Genomic DNA, 27,836 nt, shown 5'->3' on the forward strand with positions numbered 1-27,836 from the left:
CCACCCCCGCCACGTGACGAGAGGCCCCGCCCGCTCGCGCCAGGGCTCGGCGCCGGGGACGGCGAGCCGCAGGCGGCGGCAGCGGTGCCCGGGGCTCCGGGCGGGCTGCGGCTGAGCGGGGTCGCTTCCCCCGTCCTGCGGCACGGCACAGCGCCGTACTGGGGCCCCGCGGGCGGAGCCGGCGGGCGGCAGGTAAGGGGGGCGGTTATCCACGGGTCGGGGAACGGCCGGGTCTGTCCCCGCGGTGGAGAGACCGTTGGCCGCGCGTTCAGCGCCTGGGGGGGCTCGGTTCCTCAGGTAACGTCCTGGTGCCTCGGGGCCGCCTCTGGGAGCTGCAGCCTCGCAGCTAAACCCACCGAGCCCCCGTCCGTGGTCTCGTCTGCTTCAAAGGGAGGGGTTTTCCCATTTTTGTGTACCGTTTCGGGTCACCTTCCACAGCGACGCGGGAAGACGCCCTCAGGAGCATGGGGCGTGGAGCCCCAGCCAGGAGAAGTCAGTGTAATGCTCTGAAGGTGTCATAAATAGCAGAGGAAGCTGCTGGTGTTCTCCTGCCAGGGACCCGCGGACAGAGAATCCTCTCTCCAGGCACGGACTTTGTCGGGAAGAGGCCGTGAAGGCTGAGGTGATACCGTTTACCGTGTCCGTACCATAGCCGGTTTGTGCTAAAATGCCTTTATGGTGATCTTTTTCACTTAAAATCGCCCTCAGTAAGCTCAGTATTAATTACACGGTTGGCACAGAGAACAGGCAACATTATTTTCCTTTCTGTCCTACGGTGAAGTGACAGAGCATCTTTGTCCATTGCAGGTGATTTTAACCAGCGCTGATGTGCCCAGGAGTGTGTGTGTGTGCGTGCATGTTCAGTGTCTTTTCAGGCATCTCCTCTGTCTTTTTCAATAGAAGAGATGTTTGGAAGTATATGTCAATTTTGTCCTGTTATTTTTGCCTTAGGGGAGATGGCTGATGTGGGAAGAGAGTGAGAAAAATTTTTTTTAAAAGACTTATGAGTGAAGTGGGAGAATCATTGAGTCTGTTTTGGTTTTCTCATTTGTTAAACAGATTTATTTGCTTTTCCTAAACATGTTCTAAGGTTTAATACTTTAAAACAGAGACAATTGTAAGATAACATTTTTATCCTGAAGTTCAGTGTGTTTCAAAGGAAGCTGTATGCCCTCCTCTTAAGTGCAGGGAAGGGGAAGCATGGAGAAGTTAACAATGTGTCCAGACTCATTCAGCAAAGGGTGACAGGACAGGATGGATTTCTGCATGGTGACTTAGGCTGGTGAGGCAACCATTAGACAAAGTTGCCTTCTGGGTGGGCTAATGTTTGCAGAATACTTTAATGTTTTAAAGCACAGTATTACTTTCTGGAGGCAAAATGTGAAGCACTGTGGGTGACACTACAAGAATTCCCCCCCCCCATTAATTATCTTCCACAATCTGTAGACTCCACAGATCCCCATTAACTGCCTCTGGCTGCCCTACATATCTTAAGCAGGCTGTATCAGAGTGATCATTAATTAACCCCAGGGAGAAGCACTCATCTGTGCTAGTGAACTAGATCTTCATATTCCAACCTGCCTGCCATCCTGACTGAGCCGCAGGCCACCAAGGAAAGTCCAGTGGGCCTCTCTGCTCATAAGACTTTGCTTAATTTCAGTGTTCTTCCCAGAGAGAACAATCAAACGATTTTTCTTCCCTATCAGTTGCTTGGTTTACTCAATAGACATAGAAATGCCATAAATACAGGGCTGAACACATGAGTTAAGGTTCTGTGAGTGAGGGGTGGGAAGAGAAAGGGCAAAGGCATAAAGACCGGAGAGTAAGGAGGTGAGAAAAGGAGACATCCACTCCTTGGCATTCAATGGAGGGTAGCCCCTTCTGGTACAAAATCTGTCCACAAAGAACAGAGCTGAGATAACCAATGCTCACAGATGTTTTCAGCAAGGCAATGGCTTCTATTCATTGTCATGTGGGTTGCCTTTGAACCAAGTATTCAAAGTGTACCTTTGTGTGAATCGATTTTGTGCTAGTAGTTGAAATTCAAAATTATTTAAGCTGAAAAGAAGAAAATCTTATTAACTACAATAAATTTTAATCTTCTCCTACACTTGTAGTTTCTTATTCGCAAAGGAATGTTCATTTTCTTTTATTGGTAGCATTAAAACATGTTGGTCTGTTACTACATGCAGCCATAGTGGTAAATTCAGTAAGCAGAAGGCTCTTCTTACATATTTATGTTATTCTATAAACTTCATGTTCAGATTCTTAATTTTTATGTGTTAGGAAATAGTGTCTGATTAGACAGCTGATTTTTTATTTATGTATTTTTTCAGTATGTGTCAGCTTGCATTTGGAAGAAAATAAATCTGCATTTAAAGCCTTGGAGTCTTCATTTTCATTTTTGAAGTTAAAAACCATCTGAACTTTTTTTCCTTGGTATATCTATCACTTAAGACATTAACCATTCAAAAATCAAAATGACATATTTAGGAAAAGGAATTCATCAATATTTTTTTCCAGTTGTCAGCTCCTTCAGAATTGTGGGATTAGCACATGCCGTTCTTCAACATCTACTTTTTTATTTATAGATTGAAGAGGAAAAACTAGATTTCCTGTTTTTACAGCTCCCAGATTGTGCCTTGGCTTTGAATGAACTAGTTCAATTTGTTGAGATGAATAGGAAACTCTGCATTTTCAGAAAAGGCTACTTTTGTCAAAAGCTGATTTTGTGCTTTGCCAGCCTATGGCTCAGCTATTCATCTGATGACATCTGCCAGTGCAGCACGCTGCCATGCTTTAAAAATCCTGGCAGCGATAGGTACTGCCTTAATAATTCCTTATAGCCTGCTGTCCTTCAGGGGGTCTGTGCCCTTCCATAGCTTGTAATCCATGTTGGCAAGGGGGAAGGTCTCAGAGTTGTTAAATACCAACCTGATGTGAGAAAACAGATGGTTCCAAATAGGAGAGAAATCTCTGCAGCATCCAGACCCCGGGAGAGGTATCTCTGGGGCCAGCAGTCAGTCTCACAAGGAGGTGAGAGCAGAGGAGATTTAATGAAAAGCATCTCAGTGCCAGAAATAAAACTTTAAGGTCAAAGACAATTTCTGACAGAGTGTTTCTGCTAGGTAGCCTTCAGAAAAAAGCAGGCTTGCACTTCAGCAGTCTCTGCTTTCCCAGAACCCCACTCTCATGGATGCTCCAGGTTCATATCTTTCGTCTCCTGCGATACCGAATTGCACAAAGCGTAACAATCATTTCTCCTCCCTGCCCCCCATACCTGTTACAAGAAGTGCCTGAATTGAGCCAAAACAAAATGAAAACTGGTGTGAGTTTCTGTTTCCATACCTCTCTGGACCTTTGTGTGGGATTATGCAAAAGGCCTATTTGGAAATCCCTGCTATTTTCACCTCCTGTCTGCATTTTCTCCTGTGGCTGTTTTTCCTTTCATCATCTCTCACTGGCAAGTGAGAGCCTTTCTGTTTTGTGGCTTCTGGTTTCCATGTCAGAATGCCTGCTGGTCAGCCCCAGCTGATGGTCAGGCTCTCTGGTCAATTCATCTCTTTAGGGACTTCCTCTCTGGAAGGGTACTTCACTCTCAGTGGTATCTTGGGGGATTTCGGTCTAATTAGGAGATGAGCAGGATTTTGCAACCTTTCATCATTATCCCTAGGAATTTCATTCCAGTAATTAAAAAATACAGGAGATACCAAAGACAGACACCCAGCTCAAGAGTTCATAGTGGTGCAAGATGTAGAATATCAGCATCAAACAGTTTGAAACTGGTACGTAGACAGATTTTCTAAATAATCACACACCCCGCTAATACCATACTAATGATACTGAAGCATTCACTTATCTGCAATTGAAAGTGCTGCATTTTTAATACCCTGGCATCACGGATCTATATCTGCACTTGTATCCAGTCGAGAGTCCCCTGAGCCAACTAATTCCTGCTGCTGGAGATACTGTCTAAATATCTTAGATAGTATTTACTGTGCAATGCATTAAGCAATCCTGAATCACTCCCAGGGGAATCTTCCAGTTCTCTGTCTCTGCAGTTTGGCTCTTCAGTAACTCCTGGGCTGCCGCTGGGTGTAACTCGGAGAAAGCTCCAATCTGAAGCCCCCAAATATCTTGCCTAAATAAGAACCACAGGATATAGTTTGGTGTTGGTATTTTTCAGATAATCCTTTCCAGACTGGATTTACAATTGACTGTGTTTTCCACTGGGCTGCATGGCTGCAACTTCTTGCTCTCTAATTGCAGGTATTTCTATGTGTGGTCTCTCCTCATTTTGTCCGAGTAAAGCACTGGGGTGCTTGATCTTGCCAGCACAGAGCAGGGCAGGAAAGGAGAGACCACGGAGATGGTCAGGGGTCTTCTGAGTAGGAAGGGAAGGAGAAAGAGCCTGAGGTACCAACACAGGCTCCTAGTTTTTAGTTATGGTAAAGGTCAGGCAGGAGTCCAGCACGCATTAAGGCATCCTGGTGAGAGCACTGCATGATTTCCTAAGGAAAGGAAACAGAGGTCCTTCACTGAAATAACCACCTGCCAGCCAGGTCTCTAGCTAATCTAGGACTAGGACTGTGCTGTCTTGCATTAGCACAAGTGCTTCACACCCACCACTGGTGCTTCATGGCTCTGCAGTCTTCAGACATAGCAACTCCCAGTGTTTCTTACTTGCACATGTGTGTGTGCATACACCGTGTGGAAGGTGTTTTCTCTGTACTCTGGAAAGGAAGGTGAAAGCTCTGGTTTCATGTACTACATGCTTGCTCTTGTTACTGTGTTCTAGGCATCTGCTTGGATGCCTAGAGGAGGCACAACACTGGTTTGATGTGTGCAGCAAGCTCCTAGTGCATCTTCCAATCCCATCTAATATCAAGCCTTCAAACTGAGGATGAATCAGGTATTATACCAATAAAAATAGATGCTACACTTGATCCTAGCCTAAAGGCACTGCTGTGGAGGTAGGATACTGGGCTCAAGTTGGTGGGACTGACTTCATTTGGCTGTTCCTGTGGTGCTGTGTAACCCAGCAGTGACCTGGTGGATGGGGTAGGAATTACAATGGGCATCTGCTCTTTCAAGGTGCAGGATGGCCTGCTTTGGCAAATGCAGAAGTGAGGGGTAGAGCAGGGGAACAGAGAGATCATGTCTCCACTTTATCATTGATTTTTTTTTTTCCTACAGGATTTAGGGACTTTTACTGAGTTTATTCAAGATTCATGTGTAAACCACTTGGTTTGCTTTGAAGATTTGAAACCAACATCCGTTTCCAAGTCATTCTCCTTTTAAAGCCTTAGTTCTCTTTAAAGGCTAATGTGCATGTACCATTCATGGATATTTTTAGCATAGTATAGTAAACATAAAGAAACAGAACTCATCCCTGTGGAGGCAGTGGGAAGCTTTGAGTCCTTTGTCTTAATTTCTCTTTCTTCTAGCAGTCTGGACAAAGAAGTGGGGAGACAAAGGAGAGACAGCACTTCAGGCTTTTGCTCTAAAAAAAACTAGACCAGTACAGTTTGGGGATTTTGAAAAAGTTGGTATGCCAGAAAATCGATTAGGCATTTCATTTAATATAAAATAAAATTTTAGTATGAAATAAAAATGCACAGCTATGCTTGTATGCTGTTTTCCAGCCTTCAGTAATACTGATCTACACAGCAGTTATTATTCTGTGACATTTGGAAAAGTTATGGAACAGCAGAGGAAAATAAAAAGAGCTGATTCATAAAACAGATACTCTGTAAAATGTCCTTACTTTTAAAAAAATCCTTTGAAAATGTCATCCAGAAACAAATTAGTGATACTTTGGAATGCCTCTCTCCAGTACTTTTTGTTGTTGTTTTGGCTGTACCCGTAGAATACTGTCAGCAAGCGTTTGGGTGTCTCACGGAAGGACAGCAGGGAGAGCAAGGGGCCTGAGCTGCCCAGCACGGCACCGGGAGCCAGCAAGCCCTTAACCCACACCCAAGCAAGTCCAGCGTTACTGCAGCTTCACTGATGGTCAACCCGTGCTGGCCGATGCAGGTCTGGCTCATGGTGCCAGCAGGATTGGTCCAGAAGCTACTCAGCGGTGTGGGGCAGTGCTGGCACTAATGCCACCTGCCAACAGGCAGGAGCCGTGTGCCAGTGATAAATGGGAAGGACTGGCAAACTTAGGTCTGTCGGTGCTTGCCTGCAGAGATTGTGTTGCTTGCCCGCTCCTCCCTTTGCTTTTAGCTTGAGCTTTTAGCACCCTCTCCTCCTGAGGGGAAGCCATGGCACAGGGAGGCTCCATTAGCAAACACCCATAAACTTTTTGGTGGCATGAGCCATCTTACTGCATTATCCCCTCTGCTCTGGTCTGGTGCTCAGTGCCATCCTCTGCTTTCAGCAGTCCAGCTTGAGGTCTGCTGCTCGGATACACACCCAGAGCATGGTCATTTTTCTTGTCTCTCTCTCCAAGAAATGAAAGTGCTTTGAAGCTTGTGGATTAAGCAGGGAGGGAAAGATGGGTGTGATCTGTGAGCTTTGCTGTTTGCTTTCTCCTACCTTGCTGGGATGGCATAGGTGGATGTTTCAATTTGTGCCTCTTGCTATTGTTATACAGGCACTTAACGTAGCCTCGCAATGGGCTGCTGCCATGAGGGGTAGTTTTTCTCCCCTTCCTTAGACGTTCTTTTCTCTAGGGGTAACTGCATGGTGAACCTGATGAGGGAATCCGTCTGGCTGAAAATAACATTTTATTTTCTTAAAATGAAAAGGGTTCTTTTCAGTGAGATAAATCCCCCCCCCTCCCCCCCCCCCCGTCAAGCTCACTGCAAGCTGCACAAATACTAGTACTGATAGGGAGGGGCTGTTCTTGCCTCACCTTCTAATGTGTCATTCATCACAGCCTTGAGTATTTGCTAGATTCAGGTAACTGCGTAATCTAGTTTGAGCTATTTCACCATTAAGTGGAGACAGAGGTTGTCCTGTTTCAGCAGGGTTTTGTGAGGATGCATATGTGAAAGATCATGTGGAGTCATTTAGGTATTTAAAACAGATCCAAAGCTATTGAGGGAGCCCTACTGTTTGGCCCTCTCCCAGCATAAGGTCCGAATTAAATGTGCTTTCTTACATAGGTCTTGCCACATGTTTTTTGTAGGGTCTGGGGCTGCATGTCCTGCATTAGACCAGTGTTTTTTATCATTACATGATTGACTGGTGACAGCCAGATCTGTCCTGAACAGCTGGATGCATCAGATGATACCATCCATTTTTCATGTGTACAGTCTGCCAGAAGATAACCCCCTTAAAAATACGAGGAATTGGGTAACATGCATCCTCAGAGACATGCACAAGTACATGCACAAAATCAGAGGTGGGGTTGGGTGGAGAAGGGATTAGGGATGGGGAGGGTATGGAGTAGAAGGAGCAGGCAAAGGAGGATCCATGGCTGGGGAGCTCTCTCTCAAGGTGTGTCTCTGGGGTAAATTTCCCCTTATCTCTCCCCCATCCTGGGTAACTCACAGTGCTTCTAAAGCACGGGTTGTTTTTTGTTTCTGCAGATAACCCCTGCATGATGTGAGTGAAGACACAGTGCCAGTCCTTCTTACGTGTTGTACATTTTATGTGACTATAAAAATAAAAATTGATGCTCCTTACTGCTTACCGTCTACATTTCTTCCTCTCATGTCTGCTCTGAGCAGTCATAAAAAGGTTACTTGTGCTGTAGCAAGGATTTAAGATCAAGGATTTTATTAGCTTGCAGGGAGACTCTTCTTTCCTGTCTGCATTCAAACCAGATAATTTCTTTTGTGTTAGCAGCAGGATCAAGCCCTGAAAACCAATGGAAAAAACTTCCTTTGACCTAAATGGTGCAAGGCCAAGCTTTTAGGCTTCTGTTTTGTGTGTCAAAGACTAATACTGTCATGGGAAGCGTAAGCAGCAGTAGCTTTCCTGCTTAGTAACAGAAGACTGTGCTTCTAAAAATTCCTCTACAGAGTGTTTTTGCAGAGCCGCCTCCCCAGGGTTCTCCATCTGTTTTCACACGGAGATTAATAACAAACTGTTTGGCTAATAAACTGGTCCCTGCTATCTCTGAAATTTGACCGTTTCTTTCCTTCCCTCCCATGGACAGTTATTAGATTCCTGTCTGCCCCTGTGCTCTCACGTGGGAGACCACTAATGTTACAGGCACAGCAATTGTCATGCTTCAGCTCCACAGCAAGGCTTCTGAGGGGTGAAGATGTCAGTGTATGGCTGAAAGAGTTGGTGCTGTGGACAGCTGTGTAGTGCTGAGTGCTGGCCTTGTTCTTACAGGCTGTAAAGAAAAGGAAGAGAAGAAAAACAAGCTTTCACTACTGTGATTTCTACAAGAGTCCGTTTTTTGTTTGCAACTACGGAGAAAATATTCCCAGGAAAATGGGACTGGGGCAGGAACCTGTTTGATTGACCAGCATCCCTGCAGGATGTGGGGCTGATGGTGGTGTTTCAAAGTGCTGTGTTCAGAAGGTACCCTAGCTGCTCCACTGGCAGAAACAGATTAGAGAAGAATAAACGTCTACTGTGAAAACAGGCTTAAGGTCAGGAGAGATCTTTGTGATCTTTCAATCTGACTGCTCCCTAATACAAGCCAGAGGACTTCCCCACATTAGCACCTCTTCTGGTCAAGTACTGGTGACCAAACTGCTGTCAAATACCTAGTCCAGATTTGGAAGTTTCCAGTGACGGGACAACTCTCCACAGCCATCCATGATGTATATCAAGTGACATCTACCCACTTTGTTAAAACACCTACCCAACATCTGCCCTGTATTTGTATCTTTCAACTTTTTATCTTACTGCATCCTCCTCTGCTGGATCAGAGGGATCTTCACCACGTTTTTGTTTCTGATGCAGATAGACTGACATCAGATTTTACCTCCTTGTGCCTTAAACAGAATAATCTGGGGTCCTTCACTTCCTTATCCCAAGGGCTCTGACCCAGCCACAGCAACAGCGCTTCGTAGGGGCTTGTCCCCCATTGCCCATTCCCTCCCCTCTTCTCAGCTCAGGAGCAAGAGAAGAAGAAACTGAGCTGCCACCCCTTGATAACCCTGCTGTTGAGGTGTTTCTTTCTAGTCCTGGTGGTAATTCACAGTGCCAGTAGCTGCTAGAGTGGGGGTGGGAACGTTAGACATAGCAAAATAACTCAGGGATCATGGGTGTCTTCTGGTCATTAATCAGCATCCCACCTAACCAGTGAGCACAAGAACTGGACACAGATTTCCAGTGCCTATCTGTGACAGATTCAAAAGTGACATCACCTTGCTCTTCCTTGCGTAGTCAAGGTTGGCATAGTCAAGGTTGACATAGTCCTTTAGGCTTTGGCATCACACTGAGAACTGACATTCGCTTATCATCTACTGTGAGTTTAACCAAGGTCACAGCTGGATAAACTTTAAGAAAAAAAAGCCCAACCACAAATCTTTGCCTGTAGCTTTGTGTTATTTTCAAATGTTACTGGCAAGTCATCCCCTTTTTAAGGCAGTAGGGACTGAGCGTGGAACTACAGCCAGGAACTTTGGGAATCTAATCCCAAATCAACTTCTGTGTCTCCAGACTTTTAGTAGATCATCCCAGCAGTGATGCTTTTGGCATCTCTGTGGCTCCAGGCCTGCTTTTTTTTCACCACCTCTGGGAGGGGAATCTCACTGTTGTCTCAGGGGCTCATTAGGCTCAAGGTGATTTAAGGATTTTATAGATGCAAAACATGAAGTTTTATTGCTGATTCTCAGAAGAACATGTTAGAGCCTATTGTACCTCCTGCATGAATTTACTACAAAGAGTGAGTTTATTCTATAGAATAAATTTATTCCATTTCCCCATAAAGGCATTTTTAAAAAACACTGAATAAAAGCTTATGTGAATTCCAATGGATGTGAAGAGATACTGGGATTCTGCCAATGTTAACACATTAAGAGCCAGAACTTGCTATCTTTGAAGTCAGTGGATGGTTTGCTTTGGAGTTAAAAGGGGGAAGTGGAAAGCAAAGCATTAGATTGCACTGTGAAGTTTCTTGCATATCCCATTCCTCTTTTATATTATGGTATGTCGAAAACTGCCTATCTGCACACTGCTTGTAAACAGATGTAAAGGCCACGTTCCTCAGGCAGATGAGGTACAAGAACTATATTGAGGAATTGCTTTTCATTAGCTCATTTATGGTTTTTTTTAAGAGGGGTGGTGGTGATAAGATGCTTTTTCCAGAAACCCAAAGGTCTCCGGGAAAAACTCCCTTCTTGTTTTTGCTCCATTCTCTGTTGAGGTTGGACTTTGGAATGGGAGGAAAATGCATAGGTAGTGACCTTGAACAACCCCCCCACCAAACTACACTTATTTGGTACACCAGATTAGGGCATTTGTCATCACTGCCTGTCTTTGCTCTTGCTTCCCTTGATCAACACTGGAATATTTAAACTGAGTTGCTTCTAGGTAGTTCTGAAGTGCAACACTTGGAGGGTATTTGCAGTAAATTTAGTATTTTATAGAGCTGTTTTCCAGTATGTCTGCAAATTTAGGCATACATTTTTGCACGGCAAGTGTAAACTGAGATGGCAATCTGAACAGTCTGTTCCCAGCCATGCTGCAGAGCTAGCTGAGATATTCCCTGCCCAGTGATTTAGAAATAGTCTGACTTCTGGGATATGCCAAATCTTGGGCTCTTTGAATTCCATTTTATGTGGCTTCTGATCACCAGGGAAGATTTATTTTTTATAATGCAAAAAATAATCTGAATTGTTGAGTTCTTCAAAGCCACATAGAGCCAACTGGCCACATTCTTAGGTGTTAAATGGCACAATTAAAAGTGGGGTGTGCGGGGGGGGGTGTGTGAGAGTGTGAGTGTATGAGGCATAAATAGTTGATCTAAAGTTCTGCAAAAAATTTCAAAACAAACCAGCAAAATCTTATATCTGTGGGAAGACCAGGACCATACTGCCAAATCTAAAAATGCTCAACTTTTTCCTAGCATCTGTTCAAGTAAAACAATTTCCCCAGCATTGTGTGGGCTATAAATTATGTGTTATAATATAATAACACATAACACATGTTATAATAACCGTGTTTCTTAGTTCCATGTTAAAGAGTTGATTCAGATACTTGGTAGACGCTTAATTATTGGTCATATGCATTCTTTTAAATATAAATGTTCATGTAAATGTTCAACAGAACTTGTTAACAGAGTTGTTAAAACATTATTCAGTGTATTCAGATTTGTACCTAAATACTTCATGAATACTTGGCAGTCAGTTTCTTAACTGTTATGAAATCTGAGAACCATTAATCCTGCATGTTCCATGTTCATGAAACAGGATTTGTCTGCCTCAATGCATGTTTAATTATATGTTTTTTACTTAGGCAGCTTACCCATAGATAACAGTGTCACTTGATATTGCTGTTAATTTTGCTTGAATGAGGAGTAAAAAACTGAGCCCTTATATTTGTTAAAAGATTTGTGAAGATTTGGGTTGTTTTCCCTTCCCAGTCAGAAGACTTTGCTGTGGTTTCCAATTCCCTCCCCTGTGAAGTCATCTTAATAGTAATTTTGCTTTAAATCCACTGTATATACTGTATTTTTAAGGTTTGACAGCATGACATAATGCTAAATTGGTAAGGTTTGAAACATCATACATTTTCACATAACTTGATTACTGTTTGTAATATCCTTGCAATGGGCAGTAAATAAGGAGACACTCAAAATGAGAAAGGTTGGCATCAATATAGCTGTTGTAATGCAGGATGAGTGCAATGTTCCTGCTGCTGTTGTCTCTAATCTAGGCCAGTCCCCTAAATCAGTCAACTTATTTTTCGTCTATGGTTTCATTTCTTCATTCTAATGCATGTGGGCCAAAACTATTGTCTTCCATCTGCTTCCAGCATTACAGAGGAATGTTAAATTCACCCAGGAAGCTGTGCTTGTTTAATCTCTTCTTATTAATGTTAATACTCTTTCCTTTTCCAGTAGCTTTACTTTGTTATATTTAAAATTGGAACCTGAGAATCAGGATTAGGTGATATTACAAAACATGTATCCATGTAATAAAATTGATGTTCAGGACAGTAATAAGGATCTTCAGATGACATTTAAACCAGTTGGAAGTAACCCTTTATAGGAAGATTCTGGCAATTTTTTCTGCTTGGTAAGAAAAAGACACTTTTTCAGCCTTCTCTCTCATTTTAGGCTGGGAATGGAGTGCATAGTTTGGATGTCAGCAGTGAGACATCTTACCAAAAAAAAGCATCCATGGGACCGTTGTCTAATCAATGACTTCTAAGTGCAGGAGCTGTTAGTTTGGAGACAAGTGCTACAAGATGCCAAGTGAGATGCTTGAGAGCAGCAGTGGGATGGAGGAGACCATGCAGAAAGAGAGCAAGTCTGGAAGCCAGAGCCCTCGCCATGGCACCATGAGAAGGGCTGTGGCAACCACTGTCACCTTTGATGGGGAAGCCACTATGGACCGGAGGAAAAAAAAGAAGAAAGAGTCTCGTCCCGAGTCAATAATAGTGTATCGATCGGAGAATGAGAATAAGGTAGAAGAAGAACAGGTGGATGAAGAAGGAGGGGAGAGGACCTCTGAGGAAGGCTCCAAGTTCCTGGGTCAGTCCATGGCAGATGGTATGTATTCCTGGGAACACCCACTTTCCATAAACTTTTTTTGATGCCAGCATGCACTAAGGTCAAATGGAAGTGCCGGTGGGACCAACCTTCTCCAAGACTGCAGGCAAGGAGAGTTTGAGTTCATACATGAAAACGCTCTGAAATAAAAAGCATTACAGGCTGATTTGGGCTGTCTTCTGCTGTTCTTTGCAGAGGTTGGTTGTTGCCGCTCTCTTAGTTTTAAATGTATGTGCTGGTTGGGGTTGATCCAGAAAAATGCTTTAAACTAATGATGCTGTGATCAAGCCCCTGTCCATGCCTAAAACAACTGCCCATTAAGTGAAAGGATGGAAGCAGATGGATTTAGTGGCTCTACCTGTGATAGGGAGTTTTACTCATTGTCTAGGATTTGCTGTTGCCTTCTGTTTGCATATTCTCAGCACAGCTTCCTCTTTAAGAGTGATTATTTGCCAAAGTCATTGTGGGGCATCTTGGAGTCACTTTCACTTCTGATGTCTGTCCTGAATACCCTTGCAGTGAAGCAGTATGGAAGGCAGGTTCTATGGCTAATCCTCTTGTGAGTCAGCAGTGCAGGCTGAGAGGGGCTTAAATGTGAATGCAAGCTCCTGGTCCATCAGCTGCACCAGATTCCCCCATGATCCCAACCCCTGTCCTCATGGCTTATCTGCTGCCTTCGTATTTTTGTGGGCCACTTCAAAATGCTCAGCCTCCTTTTAAGAGCCTCTGAAGACGTCCTTCCAAGCTAGTCAGAATTAAGACCAGGAGAAAGCATATTTTAGCCCCATAGAAGAGTTTATGGCCAGTACCCCTGCAGGGACCATCCTAAACCAATGTCACTTGGAAACTAAGGCAGTCTGTGACTTCAACACACATCCCAACACTTTCCTGTTTGGTGCCTTTGTTGATCCCTTATATAATATATAATTATCGATATATCATTATATAATATATAATTATATGAGAGTTTGTAAGTTTTTTCTGAACTTTGAAAATTAATTTGGATTGAGATACAGTGCAAATGTAAAGTGAAATATTAGCCATTCAAGTATAACTCCACGTTTGGATGTGCTTATTCCAGAACAAGGGTCTTAGTCCTATTTATGTAATTCACCCCAAGTGTCCACACTGTTCAGGAATAAATCTATGAGGGTACCAGAGAAAATAGGCATACCATTTTGATTCAGTTACTCTGTCTCATCTCTTTCTCATATACGCCTGCAGCACTTTCCCTTCACATATTGTCCCCAGTGCAGATGCTGGAGTCTTCTCCCTTGTGATTTCTGTCATCTGGAATTCCTGTCTTCTTCCTCATTAGCTCCTCTTCCATTTTCTTCTGTGATAATCTTCTTTATACTGCCTTACTTCTTGTGTTCCGTCGTTTTTTCATTTAACTATAACTCCATATGCACTATTTAATTGTCTTTGGGGTCTGTGGAGATTTACACAAAGTAATCCATACAGAAAATAAATCTAATGTAGATGAGTTTATCTGTGTTTGTAGGTGTCTGGAACATACCTTTAGACAGCCGCTATGTCACATTGACTGGAACAATCACCAGGGGAAAGAAGAAGGGTCAGATGGTGGACATCCATGTCACATTAACGGACAAAGAGCTGCAGGAACTGGCTAAGTCAAAGGAACCTCCTAAAGAGGATGTACCTGAGAAGAAGAAGAAATGTGATGTTGGGCTGGACAGAGGACCCCACATCGTCCTCTGGACCATCATCTGCCTCCCCATCATTTTTGTACTGTCCTTTGTGGTTTCATTCTACTATGGAACCATTACATGGTACAACATCTTCTTGGTGTACAATGAAGAGAGGACCTTCTGGCACAAAATCACCTTTTGTCCCTTTCTGATCATCTTCTACCCAATTATAATTATGGTTGTGTCTTTTTCCCTAGGCCTGTACTCGGCTGTGGCCCAGGTAGCATGGTCCTTTGGGTACTGGTGGCATGCTGTCAGGGATATGGAGAAGGGCTTCTGTGGCTGGCTCTGCAGCAAGCTGGGTTTGGAAGATTGTTCTCCATACAGCATTGTCGAGCTGCTAGATTCTGACAACATCTCAGGTAGTCTCTCTGGCAAGAGCTCTGCGCAGGGGGTTGAGACCTCAGCAGTCTGAGCCTTTGTCCTGGCTGACTATTTTGGTCATATGTGAGTGGTTTTTCACCTAGAAAAAAACACACTGATTTTTTTAATATATCTATATATATATATATTTAAACACAAAGTTAATGAATAAAATATTGGGCTGGGAGTGCTCTTTAAATGTCACAGAATGCAAGTGTGCTAGCTTCATGTGGTCTGGGTGGGGAGGTGCATGGCTCTCCAAGGATTTATCATGTTTTAGCTAATTACAACTTCTGGGAATAGTGAGAAAATCCAGGTCTGTGGGGCTCAGGCTGTTTGTGAAGTGGCAGAGATACATGCTGAAAAGTCCACTTCTGTAAAGTTAGACTTTATTTTTCAGGAATAGGACATAACAGTGACCTGTTGACCTAGTGAAAAGAAGTCTCTACTCAGGGAATGAACTTCAGGAGATAGGAACCCATTCAGAGGTGAAGGCTAAACTGCAAAATGTGTGATGTTCCTGCAGTTTTCCTAGAAAGGGTGCTCTTCCAGTCTTTCCAACAAGTGCAGCAAACTTTCCAGGTAGGCTAACTGCTTAGACACTGTCAGAGTCTGAGAAACAGACCACTGGAACAGTTGTGCCCAGCCTTTCACTGGCAGAGGACAGCATAGCCTCCAACAAAGGCACGTGAGCTCTGCACTGACCTGAAACACAGCCTTCACATGGTGGAAGAGTAGGGCTTTCTCTGTAATGCGGTGCATGGGGACCTGACGGGCCTGTCACCAACCACCCTCCAGTGACTGTAGGTGCACAGATAGGTGCTTAGGACACACCTGCATTTGATCTCTTGATAGGTGCACTGCTAGGAAGGAATGGGTAATGGGAGTCATGCATGGTGTGCAGTGCAAACAGTTGCATTATAGGGAAGAAACATCTGCTCTGAGGAAGGGTGATCAGTTTGCATGTCACTGCAATGCAGGTGTGGACCGACGGCACCTGTATTTTGGGAGGTGGAGTTGAAGGTGCTTGGGATGGGAAGGTCTCACTGAAACAGTCATTCTGTTTTTCAAGTCGCTCTTACGGAAGAGCTGCTGGACCTTCCCTTCCAGAACAGGGGCATCCCTGAGCCCGTGTCTGTTAGTGCTAGTGCAAACTGCATTAGTGCCTCAGCTCTGGAAGTCTGTGTCCCCCCTACACTTCCTGGTTAATTATATGGAAGCACAACAGATTATACATCTTCCTGCCCTCATGTCTCATTTTCATAATTGGTTTCCCTCCTTTTGGGACTTTGCATGGCATCTTAGTGGGCTCCCAGACCAGGCTGAGGTGGCCACCATAGACTGGAGAAATTTTAATTGTTTCTTTAAAAATTGACTAGGAGAAAAGTTCTTTTTCTGGATTGACTCTTAGGGTTTTGTCCTGAGGAGGACATGAAGAAAATACGAGAGCTATAACGGACTCTAATGGGGACTGAGTTACATGTCTGAAACATGATTGATTTTCTGAGTGCTCTAGTTCAGCTAGTGCTGCTAGAAAGTCTGGCTCAGCCCCAGCCCAGAGGAGCCCACCATTTGCATGCATGTAGGTAGGTAATTTGTAGTGTGCAGTCAGTCAGGCTGCACAGTCACTCATGTCTGTATAGGTGTTTCACTTTCGCAGTCTCCCTATCAGAGGGGGAACTGCTTTAGTTTTAGGATGGTAGGAGAAGCATTCAGAAGCTGGATTTCACAGGAACTAATGCTTCATGTTGCATTTCAAGGATAAGCTCAAGACTACACTGGCTGTCTGTCCCGGTTAGGACAGCTGGGAACTGGTGATGTATAAACAAGCCCATCCGATCCTCCAGGCCTAACATGGAGAAATAAGTGAAGTCACTGCTGCATCCTTGTTCTGTGTCCTTCTGCGAGGTCCAGCCAAAGCAGCCTCTTAGCACTGGCTTGGGGATTAACTGTGTGAATAGTATACAAGCCAAATATCAAGAGCAGGCTTGGCCCCACAATTTACTGACAAAGCAGAGATGCTCCCTGGGCACAGGTACAGCCAAGGCTGCATTTGCTGCTTCCTGATGCACAGCTCAGTTTTTACTGGCTAAGTCCTTAAAGGCAATGACCAACTTCCAGGAAAAAAAAAAAAAATAGAACCCAACCTGTGAGGCAATGACAGGTAATTCAGTGGGGTTCAAAGAGGCTGACATATGCCTGGGACCAGTTCAAGCAGTGAAATGCCTTTCACAGGGCTGTTTCAATCAGGGAGCTTGATATGCCTCTGAATTAATACAGAAGCTGAGGATAAGTCATGTCAGTACTGGCAGTCTGTAAGTGACCCAGCGTAGCCACTCTTCTTAATACTCCTCCACATGGAAATCGCAGGCTTCCACATGGCTGGAGGGTGGGAAGAAGTGATGCTTAACAAGCATTAATGGGAAGGAAGGCCCACTGGCAAGTGTTCTCACGCTTTGCCTAGAGGGACACTGCTGGCGTGAAAGGACTGGATTGTGTATCTTGGCCCCAACATGCAGCAAACAAGTGGGTTTGGGGGAAGGATGGCTGGCAAGTGTGCATTGCTGCAGAAGGAGAAAACCCAATTCAGCTGTCACTGCCAAAGAGCAGCTGTTCAAGGCTACACGACAGGCTGGGGTCAGTAGCACAAAGAGCCTTCAGCTTACAGAGGGCTTGAATGATAAATACTAGCTCATTACAGAATACAGCCATGTGAAATCTCTGCTGAGCTGCAGGATTTGCTTTCAGATTGTGAACAGCCTGCCAGAGTGGAGACAAAACCAAATCTGTGCCTCTTACTGCTATGTAGACACAAAGGAGCATCAGAGAAGTTGTAATACCCTCCCTCTGCCACGGCAGCTATGCTTCTGGGTTTAGAGGCCACCTCTTTGGGGATATACTGGAACAATCCATCATCTGTTTTCTACTTCTTTACACTTAACCAAGCTTGCCTCTGCTCCTGCCAAAGTCAGGGTGTTCTGCCATTGATTTTGGTGGGGGCTAGTTTAAGCTTGGGGTTAGTTCTGGTGCTATTTGTAAAAGTTTTAATCAAACTTTTCTCAAAACAACTCTGGGTAGCTTTCTCTCTTGCCTGTTATCCCCCAAGAGCGGTTTGCCTGCTGCAAAATATATAATCATTATCAATTGCTGTAATAGAAAAAAAGCACAAGTTTTTGTCTTGTTCTATCCTTGCTTTCAGAAACTCACAAGTAATTTCTGCATATGTGCCACTGCCAAACTGCAGGGAATTCCAGTTATTCTGATTGTTGAGTGTGTTTCTGGCTGTTCTAGTCTGGATGTTTTTTTTAAGTAAAGATAGTGTGTGTTTGCTGATTGTTATTTTTAATTGCATTCCCTTTTCCCATCCTTGCTGGCCTGGGTGGAGAATAAAGATGTACATGGCTTTAGAAGAGTGTTGCTCTCATGATTCTACTTGACTTCATGTTAAAAACAGTGCTGTGGGATGGACACAATCATTCTATGCTGATAATTGATTACAAGTCATTATCTTTGAAGACCCACTTTAAAATGTGTCTGAAATGGGTCTCAGTTTTATCTCTTGTTAACCTGTGCCTATCCAGAACTGTCAGATCTCTGGGCCCTGGGTTATTCTTTGGTTTTACTTCCTAGTGCACAAATGAAAACTTTTGATTTAATTTCACTCGTTGGGTATCTGTTTGGCTTTAGCCCCAAGGATCTGTAAGGAGGGACAGGCTTCCATACCAAAATAGGAAGTACCTTTAACTCTACAGATACGGTCTGTGTGTCTGTGACTTGGAGCTGCTGTTTACAGCTGTGCTGGGAAGATTTCTTACATCCCCTAAGTACTCCAGACATGTCTCTGATAACTCAAAGGAGAATCCACCAATACAGTTCTTTGAGGTGTCTAAATATTAAATGATACCCTTGGTGCTCTCCTACACAGTCTTAGTACAGTGCTACTCTCCTGCTAGCACAGGGCAAACACTTATTTGACATTTTCTTCTAAGAAGGAGACATGGAACTTTAGAAAACCCAAATGAAATTTGTAGCAGAGGTCTAGCACAGCTTCAGTGTAACAGCTTTTTGACCCAAAAGGCTACCTGCAGGTGATTTCCTCAAACTGGCAGTGCCATGTCCAACACAACAGCTGGAAATACCAGGAAGGTGCTTTTGGTGTGATTCCTGCTGCAAACATTGCCAAGGGAACAGGATTCCCTGCGCAACAGATGTACGTTGGGGACTTCCCACCTCCAGTGAAGAACCTTGTGCAGGACACACAGCTTCCTGGTGTGGCAGGGTGGGATGGAGGTAGTGGGTCCAGAGAATTAGCTCATTAGCCTTTGCAGTTCTCACCTTTGAGGTACAAGGTAATCATTTTATAAGATAATGGTTAGCAGTGGGAGAGACTCCTACTGAAGACCTTTGCACCAGGCAAAACACACCTGTACTGCTGCACCATGTATTTCACCAGGGGAAGAGAAGGTACTAATTCTGTCTGCTGACTTACCCATCCCATTCAGTTTCTTTGAGAACTGAAACAATCACAGCATGAACTGTGCTTTTAACCAAAATTAGTCTCTTGAATTCACCCTTCTAATCCTTCAGGCCAGTGCTTTGTATCCTGAGGCTGGGATCCTGCAATTCCTCACTCTGAGACTATTAGCAGGGACTGCTCCATGGATCCATGTGGCCACCCCCATGCATACTTTTTCAAAGCTGCAACCACTAGTTAGGAAAAGTCATTCCATCTGCTCTTGCACACTGAAGCATGCAATTACACTAGCATTTAAGGAGAAAATAATTATGCACAGCCCGCATTCCTGCACTGTGATGGACACAATTTTGCTCAAAACTTATGCAAGTCCTTTTTGTCCCAGGCAGTGAATTACTGTGAGACTAGTGCCCTTCCTGCTTCTTTCCAAAGACTTGTCAATGTGGAGGCAGTTAGATTAACGTGGATTCATTTCTGAGTAGATTAGTCCATCCAAATTCATTCCCTGTATGGAAATGAGAACTCAGAAAAAAGAGGGAGGTTGAAGCAAATTCATGGGGCTAATCCACTTAGAAATGCAACTTTTCAATTAATTTGGTGAATTAGAAGGGACATCATGTTTGCTTATCTTAACTACTAAAGCATGATTTCTCTTCCAACAGGGAGGCACTTAATGATGAGGGAGGGCTTGTGGTTGTGTGTTTGATCAGGGTGAATTGCCAGGGGGTTCAAAAAGCTCCCTAAGCATCCTTTCACATAAACAGGTGAAGTGTGTCTGCATGTGACCAAGCAGCCCAGAGAAACAAGGCTTGAGGGGCTCTTATGGAGCCCTCTTGGTCACCTAGTTCCAATAACATTCAGTCTTCTTAATTTCTCATCATTACATGGTAGCTGAAGTCTGTCAGAATGCATTAAAATAAAGAGAACGCCTGAGTTAGGCCAACAATGCCTTTGTCCCCATGTTAAAAAAATGCCCTTGCTTCTAGCATGCTACAACATAAAACCTTCCCCCCAAAATAGAGCAGCTAAAATCCATTGTGGTTTTCATCCATTGAAATTAGGTATGCCATGGATGAATTTGACCTGGAGCCCTCTAAGGTAAAAAGTTTATGCCCAGATGTGATCTCCCTATCTTAGGGCTCCTTTTCCAACCATTTCATCCAGCTGGAAATTTAACTTCACAACATAAAAGAGGCTAACTACTGAAATTGATAGTACATTCTGCCTGGCAAATAGCATAAAACCCCACCTCCCAGGCAACATGTTCCCTCAGGGCTTGGTTTATTACAAGTTCCTCCATCAGTAATGTATATTAAGACCAATGTATTTCAAGGTGCCTTTGACTATCTTCATATGTATGCCAAATTCTTTCTGCTCCTACAGTGATAAGGGAAGTGAATCAATTATTTCTACTACAAAATAACAGTGAACTGGCTCATTGTGATATAACACAAATACAGCTTCATTTATTCTACCCTGGTTATCTGAATCACCTGCAGTTGTGATCCTAACAACCCCAAATATCATAAGTAAACTGAATGGCTTTGACAGTGTCAGTGCTGGGCATGAATCCAACAGCTCCTGGGGTAGTCAGCCTAAGGAGAGCATGCCTTTTACTCAGTCTTTCTTTCTAAAATACATTACTTGTCTTAAACTATGGAAGTTTCAGCTTCTAATGTCTTTCACTATGATGTATTTAAATATATTGTAGCGAGCTGCTTTTATAGTTACAGGCAATTGCTAGAATATCCTTCCATCATAAGGGAGAGTTTCCTTAACACTTTAACCATGTAAAAGTTGCATGCAGAATTAATAAACACAAGCAATTTTAACCTTCATTAATTTATTCAAATGAGCTCTCCTGTGACTTAAGAAATGAGCAGAAATAATTCCTAGTATCTGCATGTAGTAATAAAAAAAGTGAAATATTTAATATAGTAAGCAGTATCATCCCAGGGCACATGTAGTCATTGCTAAATGACATCTCAGTTCTCACCAAATATGTGTTGGTAGAGCTACCTTTAGTGACTCAAAGCAGGTAATAATACTGACTCCTCTACAATGCAATTACACACCAATTAACTCTAATATTGAAACAGGCTCTAAGGCAAAAGTTTCATGTGGTGGTGGTGACTTCAGCCAGCCCCACAATTACAGCAGGATTGCTCAGAGGCTCCAAATCCACCCTAAAATCAAGTCTCTTTGAATTTGCCATTTATTTCAATAGAAAGTTATAAAAATTTGAACGTCTGCCTTGCCTAGTACAAAAACCCCACAGAAATCAGCATTTGTCATCTTGATGACTCTCTTCCCTCCAAGGAATTCCTGCAAAAAATTACTGACAGGGAAAACTTGAAGTTATTCTTCCCCTGCCCCTACATCTGACACTGTCACATATCTGCTAGTGTCATGGGTTAGCATCAATTTATACAAATAAAAACCAAACTTAATCCCTTCTTCTTTCCTCTCAAATAGAAGCTCTCTCCTTCACACTGCTGCTTTGTATCCCAAAGCTGTACAAACTGGGAACTCACAAGAATTAAAAGCTTTAAAACATGACATCCCATCCTCCATATTGCAACGCTCCATTTTTAAAGTGCATTAAGGCTGATACTTCTCTAAAGATCCAAACTTCCATCCCTTCAGTCTGATTTCAATCTGTTTCCAGGAGCAGGCAAACAAATAGGGATTTAAAATGGGATCCTCTCTTCCAGCTCAGAAAGAGCCTTGTTTGGCAGCTGAAGACTCTCCCCATCCCCTCCCGTAGTCCGGTTGGATGGATAAGGAACAAATCCTGTGCTTTGAGGATTAAATTGGACCATTAACCAGCACGTGTGTGTGCCTGCATGCCTATGTGCATGATGCTGGGGGGCGGGGGGAGGAGGAAGCAGGGAGGATGCTAACGGCTTATCCTTGTGCTTCCGCAGAGCAAATCCTTCACACATTGAGTTATCCTGGCTAGCTTGTCCAGAACAATCCCGCTGCATGAAAGCGCTTTCCAGAGATGCTGAAAACACAGCTAGATTGCTAAGGGCTGCAAACAAAGATTTACTGCACAGAGAGAGGTGAGAGAGAGGGGAAGACTGTGAAATGAAGAGCATGGGAAGAACAAGATGGATGAGATTCTGCTTCTGCAATAACCCATTCTGAAATAGCCAAAACAAGAATTCTGGGCAAAATGTTGTTGTTTTGCCGTGCCCTATAACACAGTCTGCATTTTCCCCCAGTTTCCAACGTGCCGTTTCATTTATTGGCATCTACTTTGTACTTACTACCTCTTCCTAAAACACTGGCTTTAACTTTTTTCCAAGCACTATTTGATACTCTCTTGCTGGGCTCTTGCTTTCCCCAAAACAAGCATATCTGACGTGAAGTCTCTGGGCCTCTCCAGGAATCCAGGCGCTCTGGAGTTCAGTTGAGCCAAACTATTTCTATTCATTTTAAAGACAATCAGGCCCTACACTGCTAACACTCCTCTAAAATGTAATAAAGAAATCATCTGTTTTAACAGATTTAACAACTAATCCAGAAAAGTCTGCCAAAGTTATTTCAAGACTAGAAATATGTGTCAGGTTTTCAATTACTTAGCAGCAGGAAATATTTCACCTCCCGTAATACCAGGCTGAGTGGCCCTCGCATCGCCTCCTTCAGAAATCCTTTGGCTAATCCATGGATTTAGAACTCATGAAAACATCATCCTAAGCAGAAACCCAGATTAATAGATTTTAAATGTAGGAAGAAATTTTTAAATCTACCTTCCAAAAAAAGTGCAATGTAAACGTATATATGTATATTTATTGTTTAATTTCTGCCATACGTGTATGCAGAAATTCCTCTGCAGTTTGGCGGTGCTTGCTGGGTGCACCCTACCTGATTCTGCAGGCTGCAGTGCTTCCTCTGTAGATGACTGGGATCATGTTGCCCTCCAGTGGCTGAACTGAAAAACGGGGAAAAAAGCTCATTGCAGTATTTTTCTTCTGTCTTAGAAATGCATCCAAAGTCTACATACCATGAAAGTGCAATGGCAAACACCAAGAAGTTACATCATGCCAACTTTTAATATATTCATATAAAATTAATCCCTCCCCCTTCCTTATAGGTATGCAATCTGAAGCAATGTTCAATCACAGGAGTTCACGCTATTCTTTCTCTGGCATACCAGGTTTATATAGTGGGGCATGTGAAAGCATTTAATAAGAAGCCAATCCAGCATTTTGTTTTGCCCCTGTATTTCAAAGTGTGGCCAAAACCCATTTGCACAGATTGTGCAAAGCAATCTCTCAATAATACATGCCACTGTAACATGTTTTTTTTTTTTTTTGCAATAGCATGTGACATAAATGCTGATAAACTTATATGTGGCAACAAAGGCACAAGGATTTTAAAAGCTACAAATGTCTATGAAGTCTCAGTGCCCCTCTGAGATGCCTTGCAGCTGATTTCTTCAGAACATTTAGCATAATAAGGCATTTTCTGTGTTGAAAGTGAAGCTCCTTTCATGAACGCCTGTAAGTGCTCAGCACATACACAGATCTGACTATCTCAAACTGAGCACTAAGAAAATGTGACTCACATAACCAGTGCTTACTGGCGAGAGACTTGGGTTCAAGTGATTTGTAAATCAGAACACAGGCAACCTGCTGAACAAACCCAGAGAATTTAATTCTTAAGATGTCATTCAGCTACCATAATCATAAGAATTTCCTCTTTTGCTCTGTGTCTTTCAATTTTTGTAATAATGAAGCAATAGTCTTATGACTCCTTTAGTGCACAGCCCTAATTTTATCCCAATATGTATTGAAAGACATTATGGCATTGTGGGACTAAAAAGTACCTTCTCCTGTAGTTGAACCTGTATCATAATATTAGGACACAAAGTACTTGGTTAAGGTTGCAAGAGAAACATTAATGTCAGAATTTCCTTGCATTTTGGAGCTGTACATTTGCAACTTTAACATTCTCTTTACTTCTTAAAGAAAAACACATTAAAGAAATGAAACGAAATTCCATTATATAGACTCCTCCTGACAGCCACATGGGTTTCAGCTGGGCTGAAACCTTTAGAAGCACAGCATATGCTTCTGCCTTTTTAGCTAATTAAATAATTGACAGCTGTGGAAGACTGTCCACTTACAAAGGTCACCTGCAATAAGGCAGCAACACAATTAACACCAGCAGCAAAAAGTGATTCAAGATAAAACAGGAAAAGTCAGAGCACGGTTAAACAGTGGAGATGTTTTCAAATCAGCTGAATCAGGTGAATTTCATCCAAGGGAAATATAAAACTAGCTAAAGCAATTTCAGGAACAATAATGATTTTTGTTGTAATGATGGGTGAGATATAACATCCACTTTTAAAAAGGACTGAGGGAATGCAAAGATGTCAGGGAGTTATATGCTATTCCTGCTCCAGTTACTGGAAACTAGTGTAACAGATAATTAAACCATTTATAAGTGCTCAGAAATTAGTAGGTAAAAGGAAAATTGGGGGGGGCTAAAGAAAAAATGGTGTTGAATCAACCCTTTTTGTTGTTGTTGTGAGAGAGAAACAGGCTTTTTTTGATAGAAATTATTTACTTTGATTTTAATAAGGCTTTGATGCTGCTTTAAATGACATTCTCTTAAGCAGGCTAGGAAGCTATTGCATGTTTTGATGTATGACAAAATAGCTGTAAAAGCAGCTACAACATTATATATAGAGCTGTGTCTAGTGGTTATTCCCAGCGGTGGCCATCTCAGGCTGAGCACTGTTTCTTCATGACTTTGCTGAAGACAAAATGTGCTTATGAAATCTGGAAATGATACCAAACTGAGAAGGATGGCAAGCACAATGGCTGAGAAGATGAGAACTAAAAAATGATTGTCAGAAATTTCATAAATGATCTGAAAGAGAAAAAAAACAGGATGCAACTTTTTAGGCAAATGTGCCATTCTGTTCATCTGGAATAATGAACACCACATGGAAGAACTACTGGCTGGGCAGCAATCCTGTGGGACAGTATACGTGTGCTACAGAAGAGTGTGATTCTCAGTGTGACTCCATGGTAGTGTGAAAAAGGTAAATACCACGTGGGGAAAAGGGGTTGTAATGCGGAGTTGGCTTGTGACTTCATGCTTTCCTTCTTTGTGGCGCTTAATAAGGCCTCTGCTGGTGTATTACAGCCAGTGGAAGTTTTTATTCTGCCTGAGAAAAGCGCATTAACTGGATAGTCTGAAGAAGAGAAAGGGACTGATCAGGGGAAAGAGGAGGCTGTAAATTTAGCAGCTGGCATTGGGGTTAGTGAGGAGGAAAAGCAATAGTGACACTGTCTTTTGGAAGAGGAACTATGACCATGGGCCCTCAGAATCTCTGAGCTCTGTGCAGAAGGATTTGTGGAGCCATTTCCGACGTATTCCCCGTCTCCTCTGTGGTGGTGTGGGACTATGAGTTGTGCATGTGCTGCTTTGAAGTAGTTTGTGTATCAGCAATGATCCACCCATTTGCCACAGTTCTGGAGCCCCTGAGCTAGAATGTGCCTGGTAGGACACACCCTGAGTCAACATACACTCGTAACTCATTACCTTTCCTTACTATTTAGCTTTCTAATTTTCCTACCAAAACAATTTCTTTGTTTCCTAGTAGACTCATTTCCTTCCATTGCATGAACTAAACAGAAAGTGGACTAAGCAGGTAGACCAACAGATGGGAACTGTGGAATCCTCGGATGGATTTTTTTTTTTAATTTTTAAAGTTTATTAAAGGCACAGTTTTGTAATGTGCTAAGTGTTCGTGAGTCATAGACAGCCAAGAGGACAAGCCCTGTGGACTTACAGCTGATCCTTAAAGTCAAAGACCAGTTTTGCTTTAGAGAGTGAAACCAGCGTTTGAGATATTTTCCCTGCAGGCATATCCCACATAAGCAACTAAGCAAAGACCATGTGTTAGGCTTGGGAAGGACCATCAGGAGTCACTAAACAGACATAATAAATACTAGTGTTGGTCTGCACCACAGTTTTGGCATGTGCTTGCAAGCAGGTGTTTGGAAAGACCTCTTGGGAGAAGACAACTGTGCACATCTCATGAAGCTAAATGCAGGAAGATGCTAGCAGATGTGCTTCTAAGCTCTGCTTTGCTTTGGGTGCCAATTTCCTGTCTACTTTGTCTTTCAGTTTACTGCCAGGCTGGTACTGGTAGAAATACAAAGCCAACTGGTGTCACAGTGTCCTTGCCCTGCTTTGTTTATCTCTGTAGGAAATTCAGTTCATAGTTCTTCAGTTTGCAGTTAGTGCCCCCTTCTATGTATGAATCCAGGTGAAGAATAGGTAATGATTGCAAAGTTAATTCTTCTGTGGGAAGTTCTGCTTCATGTATCTATTTCAATAAAACCATTGGGCTTGATCCCAGATGGCTACGGTATTCCTCTTTCCACCAGGCATTTATCCAAAGTTTTACCCTGTGGGCAATTGCTCCAAGAGGGAGAAAGGCCAAGTCATCTTTCTACTTTTACATTGAAACCATTCACATTTGCTCAGAGCTGCCATAAGCAGCTGGGTCCCAGCTGCAACTCCCTGGATAATACATTCCTTCTTGTAACAAATCAGGGAAGCCATTTTCCTTGTAAAGGCATCGAGCGAAGTTAAACACAAGGCAAGCCCCTCATTGCTATTTCTCAAGAGCATGCTTATTTAATCCAGGCTTATTTTTTCAGGGGGAAGAAAAGTAACCAAAAAAGGAGTAAGCAGACGAGTGACTGAGAACCTCACTGGGACTAAAGTCTGACTCACTTTGTTGCAAATGAGATTACAGCTGATCACCCTGGATGCTGAATCCTCTGAGATGTCACATATCTATTATTTATACCCAGAGACTGGCATTCTGTAAAATGGAAATGGCCAATTAATCACAAGCATCTTTTGGCTAGCATTCACAAGCAAAGATCTTCAAGTCTTAATCCAGGTTAACAAAGTCCCAGCGCCCCAAGATGGAGTTCATTAGTCAGATCTGATGATTACCTGTAAGGGAGCTCTGTGCAGACTTGCAAAGGAAATGGGGATTAAAGTTTGTTTCAGAAATGATTAGCCAGTTTTTCTTTGAATGGTGGAAATAGATCTGAGGAAATTTGGCAGCATGAAAGCACAAAAGGGGGAATGTTTGGGTTTATCGTTTATGCATTTTGCTGAGAGAGCTATAAGACCCTATTTATGCCAGACTGAGAGTTAATGTATAGAAAGATCATAGATAGAGTTTTACGGTTACAGGTGTCTTTTTATTCAGACTTTGTAAGGGAACAGGGTGTTGTACCTGGGTTGGGCACACCAACCTTCCTGCAAAGCAGAGGTTCCTAGTTCATACCCAAATTAGGTTTCCCTGAGTAATGTTTACAATTACTGCTCTAGCTATGACAGTTTGGACCAAAGCCTGGGATTCAGCTTTTATGTCAAATCTAGGATACGGAGAGGACTATGAAGGGGTTTGTGTCGATATTCTGTGCCAGCAGTCAGGGCTGGGGTTTTACTTCCCAACCCCGGCATAAAAATAAAATGTTCATTGATTATGATGCCTGGCAAAATGCTTTTCTACTGGTGTGTAAAGCCCTCGCTGATGAAGTTGATCAGTTCTTGTTTTTCCACTCTTCCCATTTGGGTGTGTGCATGCATGTGCACATCTCTCGTTTTATGC

At 43.0% G+C, this 27,836-nt stretch overlaps 1 protein-coding gene and 1 non-coding gene across 2 annotated transcripts; one reads left to right on the forward strand and one right to left on the reverse strand.

Annotated features, from left to right (window-relative positions):
- Nucleotides 1–35: 35 nt before the first annotated feature.
- On the forward strand, nucleotides 36–18,113 carry TMEM169 (transmembrane protein 169). Its single transcript, XM_069781087.1, has 3 exons — nucleotides 36–192; nucleotides 12,194–12,628; nucleotides 14,133–18,113. The coding sequence occupies exons 2-3, from the start codon at nucleotides 12,325–12,327 to the stop codon at nucleotides 14,753–14,755; spliced, it is 927 nt and encodes a 308-aa protein (XP_069637188.1). The 5' UTR covers nucleotides 36–192; nucleotides 12,194–12,324; the 3' UTR covers nucleotides 14,756–18,113.
- LOC138685256 (U2 spliceosomal RNA) lies at nucleotides 4,796–4,978 on the reverse strand. The gene has a single exon (XR_011324539.1). It is a non-coding gene; the product is annotated as a U2 spliceosomal RNA (small nuclear RNA).
- Nucleotides 18,114–27,836: the final 9,723 nt, after the last annotated feature.

The sequence above is a fragment of the Haliaeetus albicilla genome, chromosome 4 (genome assembly GCF_947461875.1).
Source record: "Haliaeetus albicilla chromosome 4, bHalAlb1.1, whole genome shotgun sequence".
Lineage (NCBI taxonomy): Eukaryota > Metazoa > Chordata > Aves > Accipitriformes > Accipitridae > Haliaeetus > Haliaeetus albicilla.